The 21,837-nt window shown below is 36.0% G+C and overlaps 1 protein-coding gene and 1 pseudogene across 11 annotated transcripts in view; one reads left to right on the plus strand and one right to left on the minus strand.

Annotated features, from left to right (window-relative positions):
* ARAP2 (ArfGAP with RhoGAP domain, ankyrin repeat and PH domain 2) overlaps nt 1–21,837 on the plus strand; it is a 188,018-nt gene that overhangs the window by 99,377 nt on the left and 66,804 nt on the right. For all 11 annotated transcript variants that reach the window (XM_025997529.2, XM_072737910.1, XM_072737914.1 and 8 more), the window contains one exon: nt 17,788–17,951. In XM_025997529.2, the coding sequence (XP_025853314.2) occupies nt 17,788–17,951 (164 nt within the window). The remainder of the gene's footprint in view (nt 1–17,787; nt 17,952–21,837) is intronic.
* LOC112918501 (small ribosomal subunit protein uS5m-like) lies at nt 14,875–17,050 on the minus strand (annotated as a pseudogene).

Raw genomic sequence — 21,837 nt, forward strand, 5'->3', positions numbered from 1 at the left:
TACCCCAAGATTTGGCCTGAGTAAGTACATGAATGATAATGCTGTTTTTCTCCAAATAACAAATATAGGAGAGTAAGGTTAAAATGTTAGTAAGTTTAGTGTAGTAGATTGAGAATTTGGTATTGAAAATGATACCTTTGAGATGTCTATTTGGTAGCAAAGTGGGGCTGGTGAGCGGGAAAGTGAATATACAAGTCTGAAATTAAGTGGAGAGGTGGTGACTGGAGATGGAGATTGAGAGTCATCAGCACATTGATGATATTTAGCCAAGGAACTGTTTGGATTCACCTAGATGAAAGACACCTGTCTTTTCTTCCGTTTCCTGGAAAGACATCAACAGTTTAGACAGCAAGCATATTGCTGATTATTTATGTCAGTGGGTGTTTTTTAATTTAGAGGCATAATTAGTATTCTGTGTTTTTATTTGCTTATTTCTGGGATTATAATGGTTCATGATAGTTGAGATTCTGATTTTTGGCACCAGTTGATGGTTTCACTGTAATTTCAGAGTACTTTTGATTATGTGTTCACAAATCACAATGAGGTAGTATTATGTTTGGATAGTATTACCATTAAAGAACTAGCACAATGCAGTTTTTACAGTCATCCATTCATATTTACAGAATTCCTGTTGCCTCCTACTTTAATGGTAAAAAAGTTATCAGCAGTTTGGATTTGGAGTCTGAACTCCCTAAAGCTTATTTTTTTAAACAAATAAACCAATAGCAACTTGTTAGTTGAATTTATTGTATTTATCATTTATATTATCAGATTATTATAGCCAAGGTATTTTTTTTTCATGACCATTTTCAGGCTAAGATGGATTTGACCAGTGGTATATAGGTTTCAATTAAAATGTTGCAAACATGAATTAAAATGTAGCAAACAGGGATTGGAATTATTCTAATCAATTTGATGACTTTTTATTTAATGCTCACTGCATACGGTGCCCTCCCTTATGATGCAAAATAGGGAAGCCAGAAAACCAAATGTTTTGTTTTTTTGTAACATCTTGACCTTTCCTCCAGAGGGAGTATAGGAGTCAGTAGTTGAACTCAGATACACTACACTCGGAGTTCACAGAATAGTTGAAAACTAATGTAATTGAGAAATAATGGTCAGAGCTGCTTAATCATATTTTTGATGATAATTTAAAAATGTTTATCTACATGTTATTAACAAGTTATGTTGCAAGCATTTTTACTAAAGAACAAGGAATGTGTCAGAGAAATACAGGGGCAAATATATAACCAAGTTATTTCCCTTAAGTCTCTTTGAACAGCTGCCATACAAAATGTACCATTTGAAAACAACTCTATTTATCACATACTTACATCCTGCTTTTACTTGCTTTTCTTATTTTCTCCAAATCAATAATATTCTGACAACAACAAGAATACAACGATGAGAATGTGTATAGAACTCGCTATGTATCAGGCACTATTCAAGCACTTTAACAGCCTTCCAGTGCCTGTATGATGTTGAGGAGCATAATCTGTTACCTCTAAGATAAAGCTGCCAGTTATTTCACCAGCAAAAATGGGTTTATTGGGGACAGAGAATTACAATTAGGAACAAGCATGCTACAGTGAAAGCGTAAGCAAGTCCAGAGAACAAAAGAAAAGGAGTGATTCTGGGGGACTTGGGAGAGGGGGACTTTTATAAACAAAGAGTCTTGTGGAGTAAAACTGGCAATTTATAGTGGCTTTTCATTGACTGAGTGGTAATGGTTTCTTTTTTTTTTAATAAATTTATTTTTTATTGGTGTTCAATTTGCCAACATACAGAATAACACCCAGTGCTCATCCCGTCAAGTGCCGCCCTCAGTGCCTGTCACCCATTCACCCCCACCCCCCGCCCACCTCCCCTTCCACCACCCCTAGTTCGTTTCCCAGAGTTAGGAGTCTTTATGTTCTGTCTCCCTTTCTGATATTTCCCACCCATTTCTTCTCCCTTCCATTCTATTCCCTTTCACTATTATTTATATTCCCCAAATGAATGAGAATATAATGTTTGTCCTTCTCCGATTGACTTATGTCACTCAGCATAATACCCTCCAGTTCCATCCACATTGAAGCAAATGGTGGGTATTTGTCATTTCTAATGGCTGAGTAATATTCCATTGTATACATAGACCACATCTTCTTTATTCATTCTTCTTTCTTTCTTTCTTTCTTTCTTTCTTTCTTTCTTTTTCTTTCTTTCTTTCTTTCTTTCTTTCTTTCTTTTTCTTTTTTCTCTTCTCTCTTCTCTTCTTTCTCTTCTCTTCTCTTCTCTTCTCTTCTCTTCTCTTCTCTTCTCTTCTCTTCTCTTCTCTTCTCTTTTCTTTTCTTTTCTTTTCTTTTCTTTTCTTTTCTTATTTTCCATTCATCTTTTGATGGACACCGAGGCTCCTTCCACAGTTTGGCTATTGTGGACATTGCTGCTAGAAACGTCAGGGTGCAGGTGTCCCGGTATTTCACTGCATCTGTATCTTTGGGGTAAATCCCCAGCAGTGCAATTGCTGGGTCGTAGGGCAGGTCTATTTTTAACTCTTTGAGGAACCTCCACACAGTTTTCCAGAGTGGCTGCACCAGTTCACATTCCCACCAACAGTGTAAGAGGGTTCCCCTTTTCTCCGCATCCTCTCCAACATTTGTGGCTTCCTGCCTTGTTAATTTTCCCCATTCTCACTGGTGTGAGGTGGGATCTCATTGTGGTTTTGATTTGTATTTCCCTGATGGCAAGTGATGCAGAGCATTTTCTCATGTGCATGTTGGCCATGTCTATGTCTTCCTCTGTGAGATTTCTGTTCATGTCTTTTGCCCATTTCATGATTGGATTGTTTGTTTCTTTGGTGTTGAGTTTAATAAGTTCTTTATAGATCTTGGAAACTAGCCCTTTATCTGATAGGTCATTTGCAAATATCTTCTCCCATTCTGTAGGTTGTCTTTTAGTTTTGTTGACTGTATCCTTTGCTGTGCAAAAGCTTCTTATCTTGATGAAGTCCCAATAGTTCATTTTTGCTTTTGTTTCTTTTGCCTTCATGGATGTATCTTGCAGGAAGTTACTGTGGCCGAGTTCAAAAAGGGTGTTGTCTGTGTTCTCCTCTAGGATTTTGATGGAATCTTGTCTCACATTTAGATCTTTCATCCATTTTGAGTTTATCTTTGTGTATGGTGAAAGAGAGTGGTCCAGTTTCATTCTTCTGCATGTGGATGTCCAATTTTCCCAGCACCATTTATTGAAGAGACTGTCTTTCTTCCAGTGGATAGTCTTTCCTCCTTTATTGAATATTAGTTGACCATAAAGTTTAGGGTCTACTTCTGGGTTCTCTGTTCTGTTCCATTGTTCTATGTGTCTGTTTTTGTGCCAGTACCACACTGTCTTGATGACCACAGCTTTGTAGTACAACCTGAAATCTGGCATTGTGATGCCCCCAGCTATGGTTTTCTTTTTTAAAATTCTCCTGGCTATTTGGGGTCTTTTCTGATTCCACACAAATCTTAAAATAATTTGTTCTACCTCTCTGAAGAAAGTCCGTGGTATTTTGATAGGGATTGCATTAAATGTGTAAATTGCCCTGAGTAACATTGACATTTTCCCAATATTAATTCTTCCAATCCATGAGCATGGAATATTTTTCCATCTCTTTGTGTCTTCCTCAATTTCTTTCAGAAGTGTTCTGTAGTTTTTAGGGTATCTTATTGGCTGGGCAGTTGCTGGGGCGAGAAAACCTTTCTTCCTCCTGCCTGGGTAGTAAAGAAGTATTTGTGGTAGTATGGACTTGCCAGATTCCCGTCCTGTTGGATCTGCAATTAACCAACTAGTGGTTTTTCATGAGAACTCCTCTTTATGGCCTCTTGACTCTATTCTAAACAAGATTTTCTTTTATTAATTTTCACAAATCCATTTTGAAATCAAGGTGTGGTCAGTTTATAACTTAACAACCAAAAGGTTCTTTTCTTTTTAAAACAAGAATTAAGTTTAACTTACCAACACCAAATTATTCTCAAGAATAAAGTAAACAAACGTACCAGGATCCTGGGTAAACGATAGGTTACCAGAACTTAAAATTTCAGCAGTTTATGGGAAACTTTTATTAGAAAAAAATGATTTTGTAGAAAAAATATGTATATATCTCATTCTCCATATAATTCTTACCTAATTAAATAGCAGAAAGAAAGGGGGTCAGAAGTGAGAATTGTTAAGATTGAGCCTGGGAGATTAGGAGTGTGCTGGTTATAAATCCTGACAGAACAAAGAGAATGAACATGTACCAGCAGTGGCACCTTGTGTGGGGCAAAGTAGTCTTTAATATTTATATATCTGGGGATCCCTGGGTGGCCAGCGGTTTGGCGCCTGCCTTTGGCCCAGGGCTCGATCCTCGAGACCCAGGATCAAATCCCACATCAGGCTCCCAGTGCATGGAGCCTGCTTCTCCCTCTGCCTGTGTCTCTGCCTCTCTCTCTCTCTCTGTGTGTGTGACTATCATAAATAAATAAAAATTAAAAAAAATATTTATATATCTGTGTATGTATATACACGTGTACATACATATTTGTGTGTATTTCTATGTGTATACGTTATGTGAATAAACTGGCTTCAAATAGGGAATAATAAGAAAAGAGCAGGTTCGAGAGGGAGCTTGGGAAATAATAAATTTGATTTTATATATGTTGAACATGGCTTGCTTACAAACATCTAAGGACCAAGTGCTGGGATGACGTTATATTTATAGATCTGGTGTTCATATAAAGGTTAATGGGGTAGAGTTACAGATTTTGGAGTTACCCATATATAGAAAGGAGAACAGGACATCACTTAGGAAGAGTCTATAGAGTGAGGAGGGAAGAATTAATGTGTTGGAGCCTTGATGACTATACAACCTTTTAGAGGCCAAGTAATTATCAGGGTGGAGTAGCTGCCTTGCCTTGTTAAGCTAGTTTATCCGGAGAGTGAAGCAAGAAACCAAGAAAGAGTTGGGGTCACAAAACCCAGGGAGAGAGTGTTTCAAGAAGACAGGAACAGTCAAAACTGGTAGGTGTTGCCTGATGAGGGCAGATACTTCATTGGATAATTGATGTGGAGTCCATCTGGTGACTTTAAAGTGAGTAGAAGTGATAAAGCAGAAACTGGATTAGATTAAGCCTGGGAATTGAGTAACTTGAAACAGCTGGTGAGGAGTTTGGGAGGATGTCTGGAGTTTAATAGGATTAGCGAGGTAGAAGGGATTTGTTCCCAGGAAGGGAATATGTGTGCAGTTTGTTTTAGATAGTTTGAATTTGTGCAAGTTTAAATTCTGATGGAAAGAGACACAAAAAGGGGAGATATTGAAGGTATAGGAGAGAGGACAAGAAGAAAATAAGGTCCCTTGATTGTAACAAGAAGAAAAGAGGAATTGATGGATGGTTTGGATATTGGAAACTTTCTAGATCTCCTGGGTCGAATGTTGAGAAAGATCCCCATTTTATGGTTTTCAATTGCTTTGTGAACTAGAATATAAGGATGACTCCTAAGTTTTCTTGGCCTGGGTGACTTTAGGAATGGTCATATTACTTACTGAGCTAGGGAATGTGTGCTACTCTCCTCTACTCAAAGAAGGCCAGTTAATTATAGATGTGATTGCTTAAGAGCTGTTTTATTACCATGTCAAAAGAAGAAAATTTCATTGCATCGCTCTCTTTTTCATCTCTTTTTTGATCTTTTAGCCTGTTGAGAAAAAATGACTGTAAGCTAATATGTAGATTGTTAGACTTGTCAATGACAGATAAAATTGTGGCTTTAGGAAATAAAACAACTTCCAGTTATTCATGTTGATAGCATGTAGAGATATTGTGAATAATTGGAAGAGAGAGAAACTAACCAGCTATAAAATTAACCTTTTGTTTTTTTTTCTAGTAATACCTTGAGCCAGAATTGCAAATGAAAAATAAATTTAATAAATTAATTTCACATCTTTTCCCTGTCCTTGTCTACCTTTGATTAAAGTACTAAAATATATTAATATTTTTTAAAGCCAAAGAGGAGAAAGAACACCCTGAACTGGAAAAGTTCATATATTGATAGTCATCTACTGAATATAGTCACTATTTAGAAATAGATTTTAATCTTCATGATGATTTTCTCTGTGCATAGCATGAGTATCCTTAGACAGAAAAATATTGCAATAATATTTTGCACACACAGAGCATTTTTGCTCTAAAAAGCTCTAAACAGAAGGTGTTCCAGATGGTGTCGCTTTAATGTGTATTCTTTGTATACTTTAAAAATTATTATTTTGGAAAATAAATATTTCTTGATTACACTTAACGGTTTCTGGCATGCTATTTGGTACTATTATTGGGACTGGTTTTCTTTTATGTCTTAGGATTTCTATGTGTGAAAAAAAAATAGTTTCTGAATATCTGTCATCACTGAGTGTTCTGGACCATAAGGTCAGGAGGCATTTTCCTGGATAGTAGGTTATATATCCACTTTAACTGGAATGTTCAAAACATCCTTTTGTTAAAATTTGAAAACTCTTTTTGCACTTTAGCTTGCATTCTCTGTTTATCTTTTTCTGATGAATAAGCTGCTCTGTTCACAACCTTCACTCTCTATACCTACATGCCCGTTTGTCAAAGACACCTATTCTTAAGCTTTTACTGAAAGGTTGTTGGTTATAATGAATACAACATGAATAATTCAGATATGTTATCAGAAAAAAATCAAAAGACTGGCATGTTTTTTTCTGTTTTTAGTGGGTGTGTGTTTGTTTTTTAAGATTCCTTGGTTGACCCATAGTAAAGCATAATGCCCTTGATGGTGCCCAAGCCTGGCTGCGTTCAGTTTTGATTGCAAATTCCAGACATAAAGAAGCTAACACACTGGAGAATAAACACTTCATCAATACATTCCACAATTATGGAACAGACTACTTTTCTCATTTTGGGAGATTAACGCTCTGAATTTAAGGTTCTTATTTCATATCAGTTTATTACATATGATGTTTTTTCCCCTCTTGAATTGTATTTTGCAGCAGCTGATATGTTAGCAATACTCTGGAGGGTGAATTATCTTAAAGTGGTTTCTAAATTGTGCATGTAATTGCAAATTAAATAGTAGCCAATTGCCCACAATATCAGCTTGACTGCTTTTGTAACTTTCTGATGATTTAATTCGTAGAGATAGTTTAATCTGAATGTTGCCAAGACAAACAAGAGATTCTCTTCTCTCACCACCCCCATAGGTTTTACAAAAAGAAAGGGACTATTCAAAATTATATTGTAGAATGATTTATTGTTAAATAGAATTACAGTAAAGGGAATGCATGACTATTTAACACAAGGTAGATTTTAAAGTATATATTATTTGCTTCAAAAGTTTCTCTTACTTTAAAGCACTGCTCATATACTGAAATGTAAGCTTATGAATAAGTAAATGTGATTTTATCTGAAAAAGTACAAAAGAATGAGAAGATTGCTTCTCAATAAATGAGAGCAGGATAATTTTTTTATTTTTAAGAGATGTAAGTATATTTAACAGGATTTGGAATTCTAGGTAGGAGTTTAGTTAGAAAAAATGAAGGGGCTAAGAGACTAAAGTATTCCAGGAGGTGGAAACGATAGGTTCAGAGGAAGAAGATAGCTAGGGAACAATATCAGTGCAAATTGACCTTGACCTTGAGTTCCTGAGGAGGAATCATGAGCCAATAAATCTGGAAAGATAGATCGATACCATATTAGGATTACAAGTTAAATCTAATTAATAATTTGCCTTGTTCTGGTCTGGAAAGGATTGCAGGTTCTTTTTTTTTTTTTTTTTTTAAATTTTTATTTATTTACGATAGTCACAGAGAGAGAGAGAGAGAGAGAGGCAGAGACACAGGCGGAGGGAGAAGCAGGCTCCATGCACCGGGAGCCCGACCTGGGATTCGATCCCGGGTCTCCAGGATCGCGCCCTGGGCCAAAGGCAGGCGCCAAACCGCTGCGCCACCCAGGGATCCCAGGATTGCAGGTTCTTTACAAAGATACAGAAGATATATTTTTTAAAGATATTTTAAAACTTAAAAAAATACTATTGTTAAAAGTGTGCATTTGGATTTATTCTGCAGCCAATGGAACATCATTAAAGGTTTTAAGCAGACTAGAAACAGGGCTGTTTCTCCTATTCCTATAGGTGATTGCCTAATAGTGTGCAGAGATGAGATTGTAAAACTGGAGCTTTTGCCTTTCTTGAGGAATTAGGTGTTTTGACATTTTTCCTGAACTGTTGGCTTTAGAAGAAATAAGATACTTAGGGTAGTATTTCTTTCTGCATTATTTTTATGACACAGTCTCTGCATCTGCAGATTTTCTTAACAATTGTTTGCTTGCATCTGGCTAAAATTCCATCCTTATTCAGCAAACTCTTATCTGAAGGTGTGGGAAAAAATATCCTGTATCTCTGTACACTAAAATAAGAGTGATTATGGATGCAATGACTAAAAATGTGCCAGATTCCTATTTCTGACCATGAAGAAATAATTGGCATGGAACATGCCAACCCATTTCAAACAGCTAGAAAGCTGGACAAAATATTAAACTATTTTCAGACTTTGGGACAGTTGGCATTACAGGATTGGGATTGTGGAGAGAAGGGAAACAAACGAAGTAAGATTTAAGATCACCTTGTTTTGGGATTTCTGGGCGGCTCAGTGGTTGGGCGCCTGCCTTCGGCTCAGGTCGTGATCCTGAGATCTGGGATCGGGTCTCACATCGGGCTCCCTGCAGGAAGCCTGCTTCATTCTCTGCCTGTATGTCTGCCTCTCTCTCTCAGTCTGTGTCTCTCATGAATAAATAAATATAAATAAATAAGTCTTAAAAAAAAAAAAAAAGGTCACCTTGTCTCTATCTGTAGGCACTTTTCTGTCTGTCCGTGGCACAGAAAGGTGAGATCAGATTGTGGTGGTTTTACTATAATGCAAAGGTAGAGAGAGAGAGACAGGAGTTTAAGATTTTAGTTAAGATTTTCTTAAGATGTTCCAGAGAGAATATTAGAAAAGAGGTAAATATGTAGAAGAGAGTTTTGGAAATCTTCATAGAAGTTCCCTTTCACCTCTGGCTCAGTATGAATCTGGATATTGGTAGGGTAAGATTCTCAGAGGCCAGGCAGAAAGAGCTTCCATGGTACTATGAGATAGGCAGTTTACAGAGCTTAGAAGACATTGGGATATCTTCATATTCCATCCAGGGAAGTTAGGCCTCATTGAGCACACAGGGGATTGACAAAGATCCCAACAAGGTAACATCATAGATTTAAGGCTAAATTAGTCTGAGGGTAACGGTAGATTTATTTTTACCTTATTTTGCTAAGCCTAAAAACAGGCTTCCAAAGGATCCAAGTGCTCCACAAGTAATTTAGTTTCCCGGGATCAAACAGGCAAATGATGTCAAAATAAACATCAACACTCAAAAAAAAAAAAAAAAAAAAAAAGACAACAGTCCCAAACAGCACTCATAATGTCTAGCATTTGGTTAAAATTACTAGTATGAGAAAGCTGCAAATCAATTCATAGGAACAGACCCAGAAATGAGAAAGATAAAGGAATTAGCAAAGACTTGGAATAGTGATTATTAAATATTATAAATGCATCCAAAGATGTAAAAACATAAACATAATGAGAAAAAATGGATAAAGAACCGAATGGAATTTCTAAACCTGAGGAATACACTATCTGTAAAGAAAATTTCACTGGATCAGGAGTGCCTTGTTGTCTCAGTCAGTTTAGCATCTGCCTTCTGCTCAGGTGATCTTGGGATCCAGGGAGCAAGCACTGTGTCTGGCTCTCTGCTCAGTGGGGTGTCTGCCCTTCCTCCCTGCTTGTCCTCTCTCTCTCTCTGTCTCTCTCTCTCCCCCTCTCAAATAAAATATTAACAAATAAATAAAATTTCACTGGATCAGCTTTAATGCCATAGAAGATTCCACATAAAAAAAGATTGATGACCTTGAAAGCATGACAGTAGAAGCTATCAAAAGACAGTCATGGAAAGGAAAACGATGAAATAAAATCAGCAGAGCCTCAGTGACTGCTTGGAGCAATATCAAGCAGTGTCATGTTAAGTAGAATTCCAAAATGAGAGACGAGAAAGAAGTAAAGTCTGAAGAATTATATGAAATTGATAAAAAACTATTAATCCACATAAGTACTAAGATCATCATGCCTTAAGCATGATAAGCAAATTTCTAAAAACCATTGGAGGAGAAAAAATTAAATACCAAGAGAAAAAAGACACATTAAATATAGGTGATAAAGATGAGAGTGTCTCACAAACAATGTAAGCCCGAAGATAGTATATTGAAATATTTTTAAGTACTGGAGAAAAGCAAACAATAATAAAAAACCCTCCAAAATAAGCAGACCGGCAGCTGTTAACCTAAATATTAAATTTAGCAAAAAATATTTTTCAGAAATGAAAGCAAAATAGTTTTGGCCAAATGCTGACTTACAAGACTCAATGTTTTCATTTTTGTGTAAATGGTAAGATACTCTCTTTTTCAGTCATGTTCGTGGGGCATGCTATCTGCTTTTTAGTTGTGCTTAAAATGTTCTTTATGGGATTGTATTTATCTTTTATACAGCCAAATGTATTGATCTTATTTGTGAAGATATTCTGATTTTGGGCAGTAGACCAGGCTCGGGTATGATAGTCTATCTACACTTTGTGTTATTATAATGTAATTTTGGGAAAATTGTTTTTGTAAGTCCTGAGCTTCATTTCTAGGTGTTATTGAACAGTCTTGATTTGTTACAGGATATAAGAATGTTTCTTGATATGACTTTGAAGTGCCCTTTAAAATTTATGTTTGAGGAATGGACAATGAGAATAATTTATTTCTCTGTAGTTAGACTTCTTCAAAGTAACTTTTCAAATTTTCAAGACGTTAAATGAAGTATTATTTTGAAATTCTTATTTAGAAATGTAAAATCGTTGTTTGCTAATGCTTGGAATCACAAAGTCGGCCAGCATTTGTGTTGAAAATGTCTTTTGGTATTTTATTTCATGCACAGAGATTAAATAGGAGTCACAGAACAGAGTTGTTGAACTGGGCTATGAAATGTCATACATCTACTTCACCAGATGCTGTGTTTTAGTATTCAGTCTTTGACAAGTTGACTCAGGAGTTAACTTGTCATTACTTGTTCTCTACCCCTCACTAGTTCACAAGGAGACAGCTAAACTTGTCATCATGGGATTTCTTCCGACTAGAAAGAAAATTTAAAGTTTGAAATGTGCACAGTTGATGGCAGAAGTATACTCGTATTGCAGGAGAGTTGCTCCATTTTTTATTTCTTTCACTACTTGCTAAAATACCACTGTGCCTGTTTGCTTAGAAGTAAACAGTATCAAATGCTTTGTATATATTTAAAGTATCAAATTAAAAAAAATGAAATTAAGAATCAAAGAAAATCAAAACTTTCTCTTTACCTGAACTCCTGAACTTAGAAGGTCATAATTTTGATTGTCTACATGATATGGGGCTTGATATTTCTCAGGGAAGTTACTCGAGTTACGTAGTTTGAGTTAGACAAATGTACCCAGCAAAAGAAGGCTTTTGAGCTGAAGGTGATGTGAGATGAACAAAAAGGCTAAAAGCAGGTCAGCAATATTACAGTATCAGATTTCCTCAAAAAGTAAATTTTGGAAACAGGAGGTCAGGGCAGCTTTAGTTCTGTGGAGAATAAGAACAATAGATACAGAGATCAGAAAGCAAGAGATGAAAATTAGAGGCATGCATGTCAGGAAAGAAGTAGTTCTAGCAAGTTCAGAAGATTTTAGTAATGTGGGTGCTAGTAGATGCTGGTAGCTTTATCTTCTTAGAGGAACGTTTATAGAAAAGAAACTGAAGGAAAGAAAGGTGGACTTTTCTTTTTAAATTAGGGCTAGTGAATTATTGGGAACATAAAAGATGAGCGCCCACTCCCTCCCAAAAAACAAAGCAAAACAAAAGTGTTCTACAGCTCATTTTTTTTTCTTTTTAGGTTGAATCCTAAGTAGCCCTCTGAGTTTGCAATCAAGATTAAATAGTTTTACTTTGGTAGAAATATATTTATAAAGACATCAGCCATTACTTTAAACTTGTGTTTGAAGTCAAATTTCTTTTTTTAAATTTTTATGTTTTAAAAAATTTTATTTATTTACTCATGAGAGACGCAGAGACATAGGCAGAGGGAGAAGCAGGCTCCATGCAGGGAGCCCGACATGGGACTCGATCCCGGGTCTCCAGGATCACGCCCTGGGCTGAAGGCAGGCGCTAAACTGCTGAGCCACTTGGGCTGCCTGAAATCAAATTTTATATCTAGAGATAGGACTTTAAAATTGTGACATATCACTAAATACCATGTACTATGCTAATGACTAGAGATACCAAAATGCTTTCTTCCTTGCTTGTCTGCGCAAAGTTTGGGTTCTAGCAGCAAAAGCATTTATACATAGAACAAATGGTATAATGAAAGGCAAATCAGTGATTCACAGTTAGGAAGGGATAATAAGCATCCGGACATTAGGGTTAGAGCATCAGGGAGGATTATCGGGAATACACTTGGGGGAGAGTTGGAATAGCCAGCCAAAGATCAGGAAATATTTGTTGCAGTAAAATATGATTTTTTAAATTTTTATTCATTCATTCATTCGTTCGTTCATTCATTCATTGATTTGAGACACAGAGAGAGGCAGAGACACAGGCAGAGGGAGAAGCAGACTCCGTGCAGTTTGCCTGACGTGGGACTCCATCCTGGGATACCAGGATCACACCCTGGGCTGTAGGGGTGGCACTAAACCCCCGAGTCACCCAGGCATCCCTGATTTTTTTTTTTTTTTATAATGTGTGTCTTTAGTGTAGGAGACTGGCAGAGTTGGACGGAAAAATATGATCTAGATCATGAAGGCTTTTTAATCTTGAAAACTCCAGAGTTGTAGAGAGAAATGATTAGGAAATTATGCCATGCCCTTTGCATTTATTTATCAATTTGTTTTTAAATTTTTTTATTGAAATGTTGCTGACATGTAATGTTGTTTCAGGTGTACACATAGTAATTCAATATTTATGTATATATAGTGAAATGATCGCCATACTAAATCTGCCTGCTATTTGTCACCTTAAAGGATTATTACATATTAGTGTATTCCCTGTGCAGTGCATTGTATGTCCTGTCTCATTGTATCTCCTGTCTCATTATTTTAAATACAGGAAGTTTGTACCTGTATTTTCTACTTAGTTTGTACCCTTCCCCCTTTCTCTCCATCCCTTCACCCTCCTACTCTCTGGTAACCACCTTATTATTGACTGTATCTAGGGGTCAGTTTCTGTTTTTCTCAGAGTCCACATTAAGTGAAATCATATGATATTTGTCTTTCTCCATCCACCCTTGTTGTCACAAATGGCAGGATTTCATTCCTGTGTCCATTCATCTGTTGATGGACACTTAGGTTGCTTCTATGATATGGCCTGTTCTCAACAATGTTGCAGTGAATCATAGAGGTGCATATATCTTTTCGAATTAGTGTTTTCATATCTTTTTTTCAGATAAATACCCAGAAGTGGAATTGCTGTATTTTATAACATTTCTATTTTTAATATTTCGAGGAGCCTCCATACTGTTTTTTATCGTAGCCACACTGCTTTGCATTCCTATCAGATGTGCATGAGGGTTCCCTCTGTTTCCCATCCTCACCAACACTTGCTTTTGTCTTTTTGATACTTGCCTTTCTGACAGGTGTGAGGTGATAGCTCATTGTGGTTTTGATTTGCATTTCCCTATGATGAGTGATGTTGAGCAACTTTTCATGTGTCAGTTGGCCATCTGAAGGTCTTCTTTGGAGAATGTCTGTTCAGGTCCTCTGCCAGTTTTTTAATTGGATTGTTTGGGCTTTGTTCTTATTTTTCTAGTTCCTGTAGGTGTAAGGTTAGATTGCTAACTCAATATTTTTTTTATAAATTCTTAAGGCAGCTCTTTATTGCTGTAAACTTCTTAGAACTGGTTTTGCTGCATGTTATAGAATTTTTACTGTTGTGTTTCCATTTTCATTTGTTTCCATGTTTAATTTCCTCTTTGATCTCTTCATTGACAGCTTGGTTGTGTAGTAGCATGTTATTTAGCCTCCGTGTGGTTATATTTTCACCAGTTTTCATGTTGTGATTGATGTCCAGTTTAATACCATTGTGGTTGGAAGACATGCCTGAAATGATTTTAGTCTTCTTAAATTTACTTAGACTTGTTTTGTAGTCTAACATGAGAATTGTCCTAGAGAATGTTCCATGTGCACTGGAAGAGACTTTATTCTGCTGTTTTTGAGTAGAATGTTCTGTATATATCTATTAAGTACTTCTTCTCTAACACGTTGTTTTCTTATTGAGCTTCTGTCTGGATGATATATCCATTGATGTATGTGGGATGTTAAAGTCCTCAATTATTGTGTTACTGTCAATTTATTCCTTTATGTCTTAATATTGGCTTTATATAGTTAGGTGTCCATATGGGGGGTGCACAGATATTTATAAGCCTTCTACTCTCTTGTTGGGTTGATCCCTTTATCATTATGTAATGTTCTTTTTTGTCGCTTGTTACATTTTTTTGTTGTTTTAAAATCTGCTTTATGTAATATAAGTATTACTGCACCAGCTTTCTTTTTATTTCCATTTGCATGGAATATCATTTTCATCCTTTCACTTTCAGTTTGTGTCTTTAGATCTAAAGTGAGTCTCCTGTAAACAGCATATGTGTGTGTGTGTGTGTGTATATATATTATTTATATATATTTTTTAAAGCTATAGTTATTTATTATTTGTATATATATACATATATATGTATGTATATATGTATATATACATATATGTGTATATATATATGTATATACAAAATATATATATATATTTTTAAAGGTATAGTTATTTATTATTTGTAAATAAAGAAGGTTATTTGTAAATAAAGAAGGTTAGCCTTTCCTTTAGAGAGTGACATTCCAAAACGTGAGGGGCTGAGTCTCTCCACGTGCTGGACAGCACCAGCTACTACTGCAGCAGTACAGGGCCAGGGGAAGCTCAGGTGACAGCTCTCTTCAAATTTGACCACACTGAGCGCTTCATTCCCTGTGCGGCCCTCACTTCTTCCCAGTCCAGTTTGATGTCTGGAACCTCATCCTCTAGCTCTGGTTCCTTTCTCAAGGCTCCCTTGGGGGGGCAACCACGATGGGCAGAGGGCCACATTCTTCCCGGAATTCTACGACATGTAGACTCTTCTTATCAGCCAGTTGTTGGTGGGTTTCCTGGTGGGAGAGCCCATGGAAGAGGCCCTGTGTGAGGTTGAACATGTTGACAGACCCAGAGACCTTGGCATACATGTCTTTGATGCCAGTGAGCCGGCAGATGGTGATGATGGCCCGATGGCAGCAGAGGCCGTAGCCTCTGGGTTGTTTCTTCATCTTGATATGCGTCCTTTTAAATCTTAAAGAAATATCGTGGAATATTGTATGGTCTTCGTATTGTTCTATATAATGCAAATAGTGAACTGCTCTGTTCTTTGCTTTTCTGAAAGCATCCATCCGGTCAGTGGCTTTCCCAACGGCAAAACCTGCAGCTTATATATATATATATATATATATGTATATATACATATATATACATATATATATATCCTTTATAAAAATCCACTCACTGCACCCCACCTTGTCTTTTGATTGGAACATTCAGTTCATTTACATTTGAAGTAGTTATTGATAGATATGTACCTATTGGCCATTTTGTGAATTGTTTTCTCTTGTTGGTGTTGTAATTTTTTTGTGCCTTTCTTCTTTTCATCTCTTCCCTTATGATTTGGTGACATTTGCTCCTAGTTGTTAAGTCTATATTCTTTTTTCTTCATTTTTTTGTGCAGCTTTATAGACATTTGGTTTGTGGTTTTCATGAGATTCATATATAATATCCTTAGTGTATAGTAGTTTGTCATTTATGTGCAAGTATATTCTGAAAGCACTATATTTTAACTCTACCCCCCACCTTTTATGTTTTTGACGTCGCATTTTACACATTATTATCTTGTGTGTCCTTTGGCTACTTATGTAGTCCTAGATGATTTTACTACTTTTGTCTTTAAAACTGTATTTTAGCTATGTAGGTTGTTGACTCACTTTCTTTACGTTATATTTACCATTACCATGATAGTTATGTATTGCCATTTTATTACTTGTTTTGTTGTTCCTGGAGATTTTCTCAGATCCTTTTTTGTCTTTGTCACTTTTGGTCTTTTGTTTCCACTGAGAGAGACCCCTTTAATATTTCTTGAGAAGCTGGTTTAGGGGTATGACCATTACTTTGAATTTTTTTATCCGGTAGGTTGCTTATCTCTGCTTTGTTTAGTTCTTTTACTGGGATTTTGTTTTTTGTTCCTTCATTAAGAACATATTCCTCTTTCTCCTTATTTTGCCTCTCTCTCTGTTTCTGTGTGTGAGGTAGATCAGTTCTTCCAGTCTTGAAGGAGATTAGTTTTGCATATTAGATCATTTTGGCAGTCCTGAGTGGAAAACGAAGAGGTGAAGAAGTGGGAAGGGAAGTTTATTTGGAGGCATTTTAACAACCTTAAGGAGCAGTGTGAAGATCTGAAATCAAACAATGTTGGAATGAAGAGGAAGCAGAGTAAATATATCCAGCAATAAGAATCAACAGAATTCACATGGCAGTAATGGGGGGTTGGAACCAATTTAAGATTAATTAACCCTGAGGTGCCTGGGTGGGTCAGAGTTGTGAGATTAAGTTCCCAGTCAGGTGTGGTGGGTGTAGAGTCTGTTTAAATTATCTCTCCCTCTCCCCTGCCTAATTGCATGCATGTTGTCACTAAATAAATAGATAAATAAAACAATTAAATCAATCCTAAATTTCTGTGGGATAAGTGGAGAATTTTAGTACCAGTTGGTATGAGAATGGAGAAAGTTTTGAGATAATTGTGGCACGTTAAGATGAGGGTGTTCCCAAATTAATTAGTATTATGACTTACTACTTAATTATTAATATTACATTCACTGAGTGTTGACATAGGTACTATTATTACCCTCATTTTGCCGCTGATGAAACTGAGGCCCCCAAAAAGTTCATAACTTGTCCAAGGTCACAAAGGAAGTAAGTAAGAGTGAAAATTTGAATTTGGGAGATGATTACATTTTCCAGTCTCTTGGCTGCTTTATGCTTTTGCTTTTCAGTCATATGGAGATCTGATCTGTGAGATAAATTTGTAACTGGAGGTAGGGATTTGGGAGTTACCACCTCCAAGAGAGGGATGAAATCACTGGCCTGAGTGACATGTCTCTGCAGAATCCTTGGAGTTCATAGGAGTGCACTGAAGTTCAGAAAAGGAAGTGAGCTTGTATAGAAATTGAACGACCAGAAAGGTAGGAGGAAAAGCCAGAAAGAATTGTATTACAAAAGCCAAAATGTATTTATTTTCCTTAAGGAATGAAATCATTGAGTTCTAAAATCTTGAAAAATGTAGCCACAAAATCCAGTCACCCATGATGCTGGCCAGAGTAGTTTCAGTTCAGTTATTCAGAAACAAAATCGAAGGGGGTCAGGAAATGAAGGGAGGTGAGAGCATGAATTCAGAGAACTTCCTGTACTTCCTGGAGAGATGTGACTGCACAGGCAAAAGAGAGATTGAATGGAAGCTAGTGGTAGATGGAGGGTTTTTCTTCTCATGTTTGAGACAAGATCATATTTATATGGATGTAAGGATCATCTGTCTAGAAGCAAGAATTAAAAAACCCAAATTATAATTTGAAATGCTTTTAAACTTTACAGAACATTATACATCCATGGGCATACCAAGTTGGATTTCACAGTCTGGCATACTGCAATTGAAAAAGCAGCAGGTACAGATGGTAATGCATTACAGGATCAGCAGCTCAGCAAAAATGACGTTCCCATTATTGTGAACAGCTGTATAGCATTTGTTACACAGTATGGTAAGTATCAGAGTTTTTATTCAACCCCCAGAACTCATAGTATCATTCTTAGAGTTTTTAAGTGGTACCTCTATTGGACTGCATTAGAGCTCTTTATATTTGTAAATACATCAATGAAAAATAAAAATGTAGCCACTGTTTAGCCAAATGTCATTCCCTCTCCCAATAAAATTTAAATCACATAATGTACTTTTACTATTTTTTTCTTCTTTTACATGCATAAAAATTTAAATGCCATATTGAAAGAATATTTTGTAAAATGCATACTAAAAATAGGTCGAAGACTATATTTTTCAGAGGTTACAAGCCCATATAGTACATCTAGGGGAATGCAAATAGTTGCCTAATAAGCATGTCTTTAGAAGTGGTGAACAATATGTAAAAGAATTTATTTTTTTGGTGCTATATATTCAAAATATGTGTGCACTTATTTCATTCAACATGCTATTCACATTGTTTGCATGAAGAATCATGGTTATTGTGGCAGTTTGACATAATTTTAACAGGCATTTTTATGAATAGCTTGCAAGTAAAAAACAACTCGTTGACACATGGTCTAGCTTCATTTTAATTTGATATGCTATGATAATATTTTAGATATACCTGAAAAGTAAATGAAGTATGCTTTGATGCTTCATGTTTATTTTCAAATTCCTTTAAATCCTCAAATCCCTTCTGCTATATATTTCCTTAATACTATAAAAGATAGAAATTTGTTAACTATATTTTTAATATAAGAATGTTTTCTACCTGTTAATCTGTAGATAAGTGCCATTGATTTAGATTACAGATGTGGGAAAGTAAAATGATCGATCTTATATTTTGGAAGGCAATTAACTTTAATTTTTCTTCTCTCAATATTAGAAGTGTCCTTGGGTGTTTTTAATTTGAAAAGAAGGTGTAATCAGTGAGAGAGCTGCAGTAAAACATGTGTTATTAGTTTGTTACTTATTTATTGTCTGTTGTGTGCCAGCTATTGATCTTAGTACTGGAAATACAGCAGTGGGAGTAAAAAGTTAAAGACAAAGCTGTGAATCATGGGATTCAGTATGAGAACTGACAGTAAACTCATATGAGCAAAATGTCAGAAATAACAAAGGCTATGAAGAAAATAATTTTTAGAAATTAAATTTATAATATGTATATATTAATTTATTTTCTTCTGGGGAGAGTACCATTTTAAGTATTTTGCTTATTTCATATGTATTCCAAGTACAGTTATCATAGATACTCAGATTTACTATGTTTGAATTATATACCTACTGTAAATATGTATGTTATCACATTATGTGGCTATTACTCTATGAAGTTCCTACCTGTGATAATAGGTCTATTATCCTTATCAATGGTAATCATTTGTTTATTTGAAAATGGAGGAGGAGGGAGGTTATCATCTTCATTTATTAGTTATTCAGTATTAGCACACTTGAATTTCATAGGTATATAAATGAATTACACACATATTATGTTTTAGCAAGAGTGTAACCTCATTGGGAATTTTCACATCATGTTAGTTTCATAATGGCATAGGGTCTTTCTTAAGCTGAGAAATGATTAAAATAACTTTATTAGCTCTAGTGTATCCAATGTAATGTTTCTCTGGGGAAATCAGAATTTTCTTTGTGGTGTTTCTTTGAATTTAAAATCATTAAGCATTAGATTGTTTTCAACCAAATTTCATACATTAAAACTACTTTGTAACTCTGGCACAAGGTACATTAACTTGCATATTAAAGTAATAAAGCCAATGAAAGACTTTTTATGTTTTGTTTTGTTTTGTTTTGTTTTTAATGAGCAGAACATGGGGAAAACCTCAATGTTACCAGGATGTATAGAAGGGAAGATATCATATGCACTTACAAAATGCCTAGTGAGGGTGCTTGGGTGGCTCAGTGGCTTAAGTGTTTGCCTTCCGCTCAGGTCCTGATCCCGGGTTCCTGGGATCAAGCCCCTAGTGGGGCTCCTTGCTCAGTGAAGAGTCTGCTTCTCCCTCTCCCTCTGCCCCTCCTCCCTGCTTGTGCTATCTCCTTTTCTCTGAAATAAATAAAATCATAAAAAAAGAAAAAGAAAGAAAGAAAATGCCTAGTGATGAACAGAATGCAAGTGGTTGACTCAGAGCTTAAACAGTTGCAATTATTTTGAACTTCATGACGTTTGTATTAAAATCTGAAGGCCATTTTTTATGCTCACAGTGTCAAGGTTTGAACTTGACTGAGTTCACAAATTTTTAGAGTTTTAATTTTTTGAATGAATTATAGTAGTTAGTTTTGGGGAGAAATTATGTTCACATGCAGTTAACTTGAGTTAGCCATTAGTAATTCACTCAACTAAACATAATATCTCAAAAACTTAGGTTTTTTTTTGTTTGCTTTTATAGAAGTTGCTTATAGTTGCTTATTCTCACATTAATTTATTGAGCTTTTACTAAGTTCTAGTCACCATGCAGTTAACTGTATACAGAGAATAAGACATAATCTTTGCTTTCTGGATTTTTACAGATTTTTGAGTCAGAGACAAACCCCTGAGCAGTTACATCTCAAGTGTACAAAATTCTATGGTAGAGAGGTTTAGAAATTGGTACAGGGTGAATTTCACCCAGAGTAGGGGTGGTCATAGAGATTTTCATGGGTAAGATATAGTGCCTACCATGATTAAGAGAAAACAGGAGCTAGTTAGGAGAAGAAGGGAATAGAAATTCTAGGAGGAGGAACAGTGTGTGCCCATGTATAGAGTCATGAGGGAAGTTGTCTGTTGAGGGAACTTTGTGTAGTTAAATGTGGTCAGAACCTAATGAAAGAAGAATGTGGGCGATAAGAGGCAAGAGGGTTAAGCTTATTTGTGTAGAGCCTGAAACATTGTAATATACACTCAGACTTGCCCTTGAGGCTGTGGGAAGGTAGTATGTAGATTTTTAAGCATGTTGGTAACACCAGCAGACGTGTATCTCAGAACAAGCTGTTATCAATGTGGAAGCCAGCTGTAGGGCTACACAAGAGAAGGGTCAGGGTGTTGTGAAAATGTAGTGAGGAATTGAGTGTAAAAAATAACAGTATATGGGATGGAAAGAAGGGGACCTTGAGAGCAAGGTTATGATGAAAAATATATGTGATATGTGTTTTGTTTTAACATTGCGAGAAAGAAAAGTTCTGACTTATAAAGGACTGAGGAGAAGGCACTGCTATGTGATAAGATACAGGAACAAGATAAATAACATATTGGGATTGGCAGGTAAAATAGTGAATGGGGCAGGAGATTTAATTTCTCAGATTATTTTGATTTTTCCATGACAATAGTGTACGTGTGTGTGTGTTGCATGTATGTTATAAAGTATCTATATATTAAAGTGTATGTGTGTATGTTTGAAATCTTAGAAATGAAAACCTAGATGTATGTAGTAGTAGAAGTGATAAAATAGGATGCAGTCACCCAGAGAATTTTGTGGGAGAGTCAGGAAGAGTTGAGACTTGAGGATGAATTTCTGGAATCATTAGTAAATACTAGGTGGCAGTATAAATAGAGAACTGGAAGAGTCATCTAGAGGACGTGGGAGGAAAGATATGGGGATTGTGATATTGTGATGTTATGAAAGCCATGGAATTAAAATAATTTCAGCGGGGATTTATTTGGAGTGTCAAACACTGTAGTGTTTTATTCAGTGTTTACTCACTGAGTAAAAACAGAGAAGCACCTAGAAAATAGGTTGTCATTGGTATATTTGATGAAGATAGTCCCAATAAAGTAGGATTGGACACAGAAGCAAGATTGTGACTCAAGGATGAACAAGAGCGTGAGATGGTAGGAAGCATAAGTACAGGAAACTCAGTGGGTTTTGGAAGGAGGAGAGACCAGAGACTTGGGAGAGGGTGGGGGCAAGATAACATTATTT

Source organism: Vulpes vulpes, chromosome 14 (genome assembly GCF_048418805.1).
Source record: "Vulpes vulpes isolate BD-2025 chromosome 14, VulVul3, whole genome shotgun sequence".
Taxonomy (NCBI): domain Eukaryota; kingdom Metazoa; phylum Chordata; class Mammalia; order Carnivora; family Canidae; genus Vulpes; species Vulpes vulpes.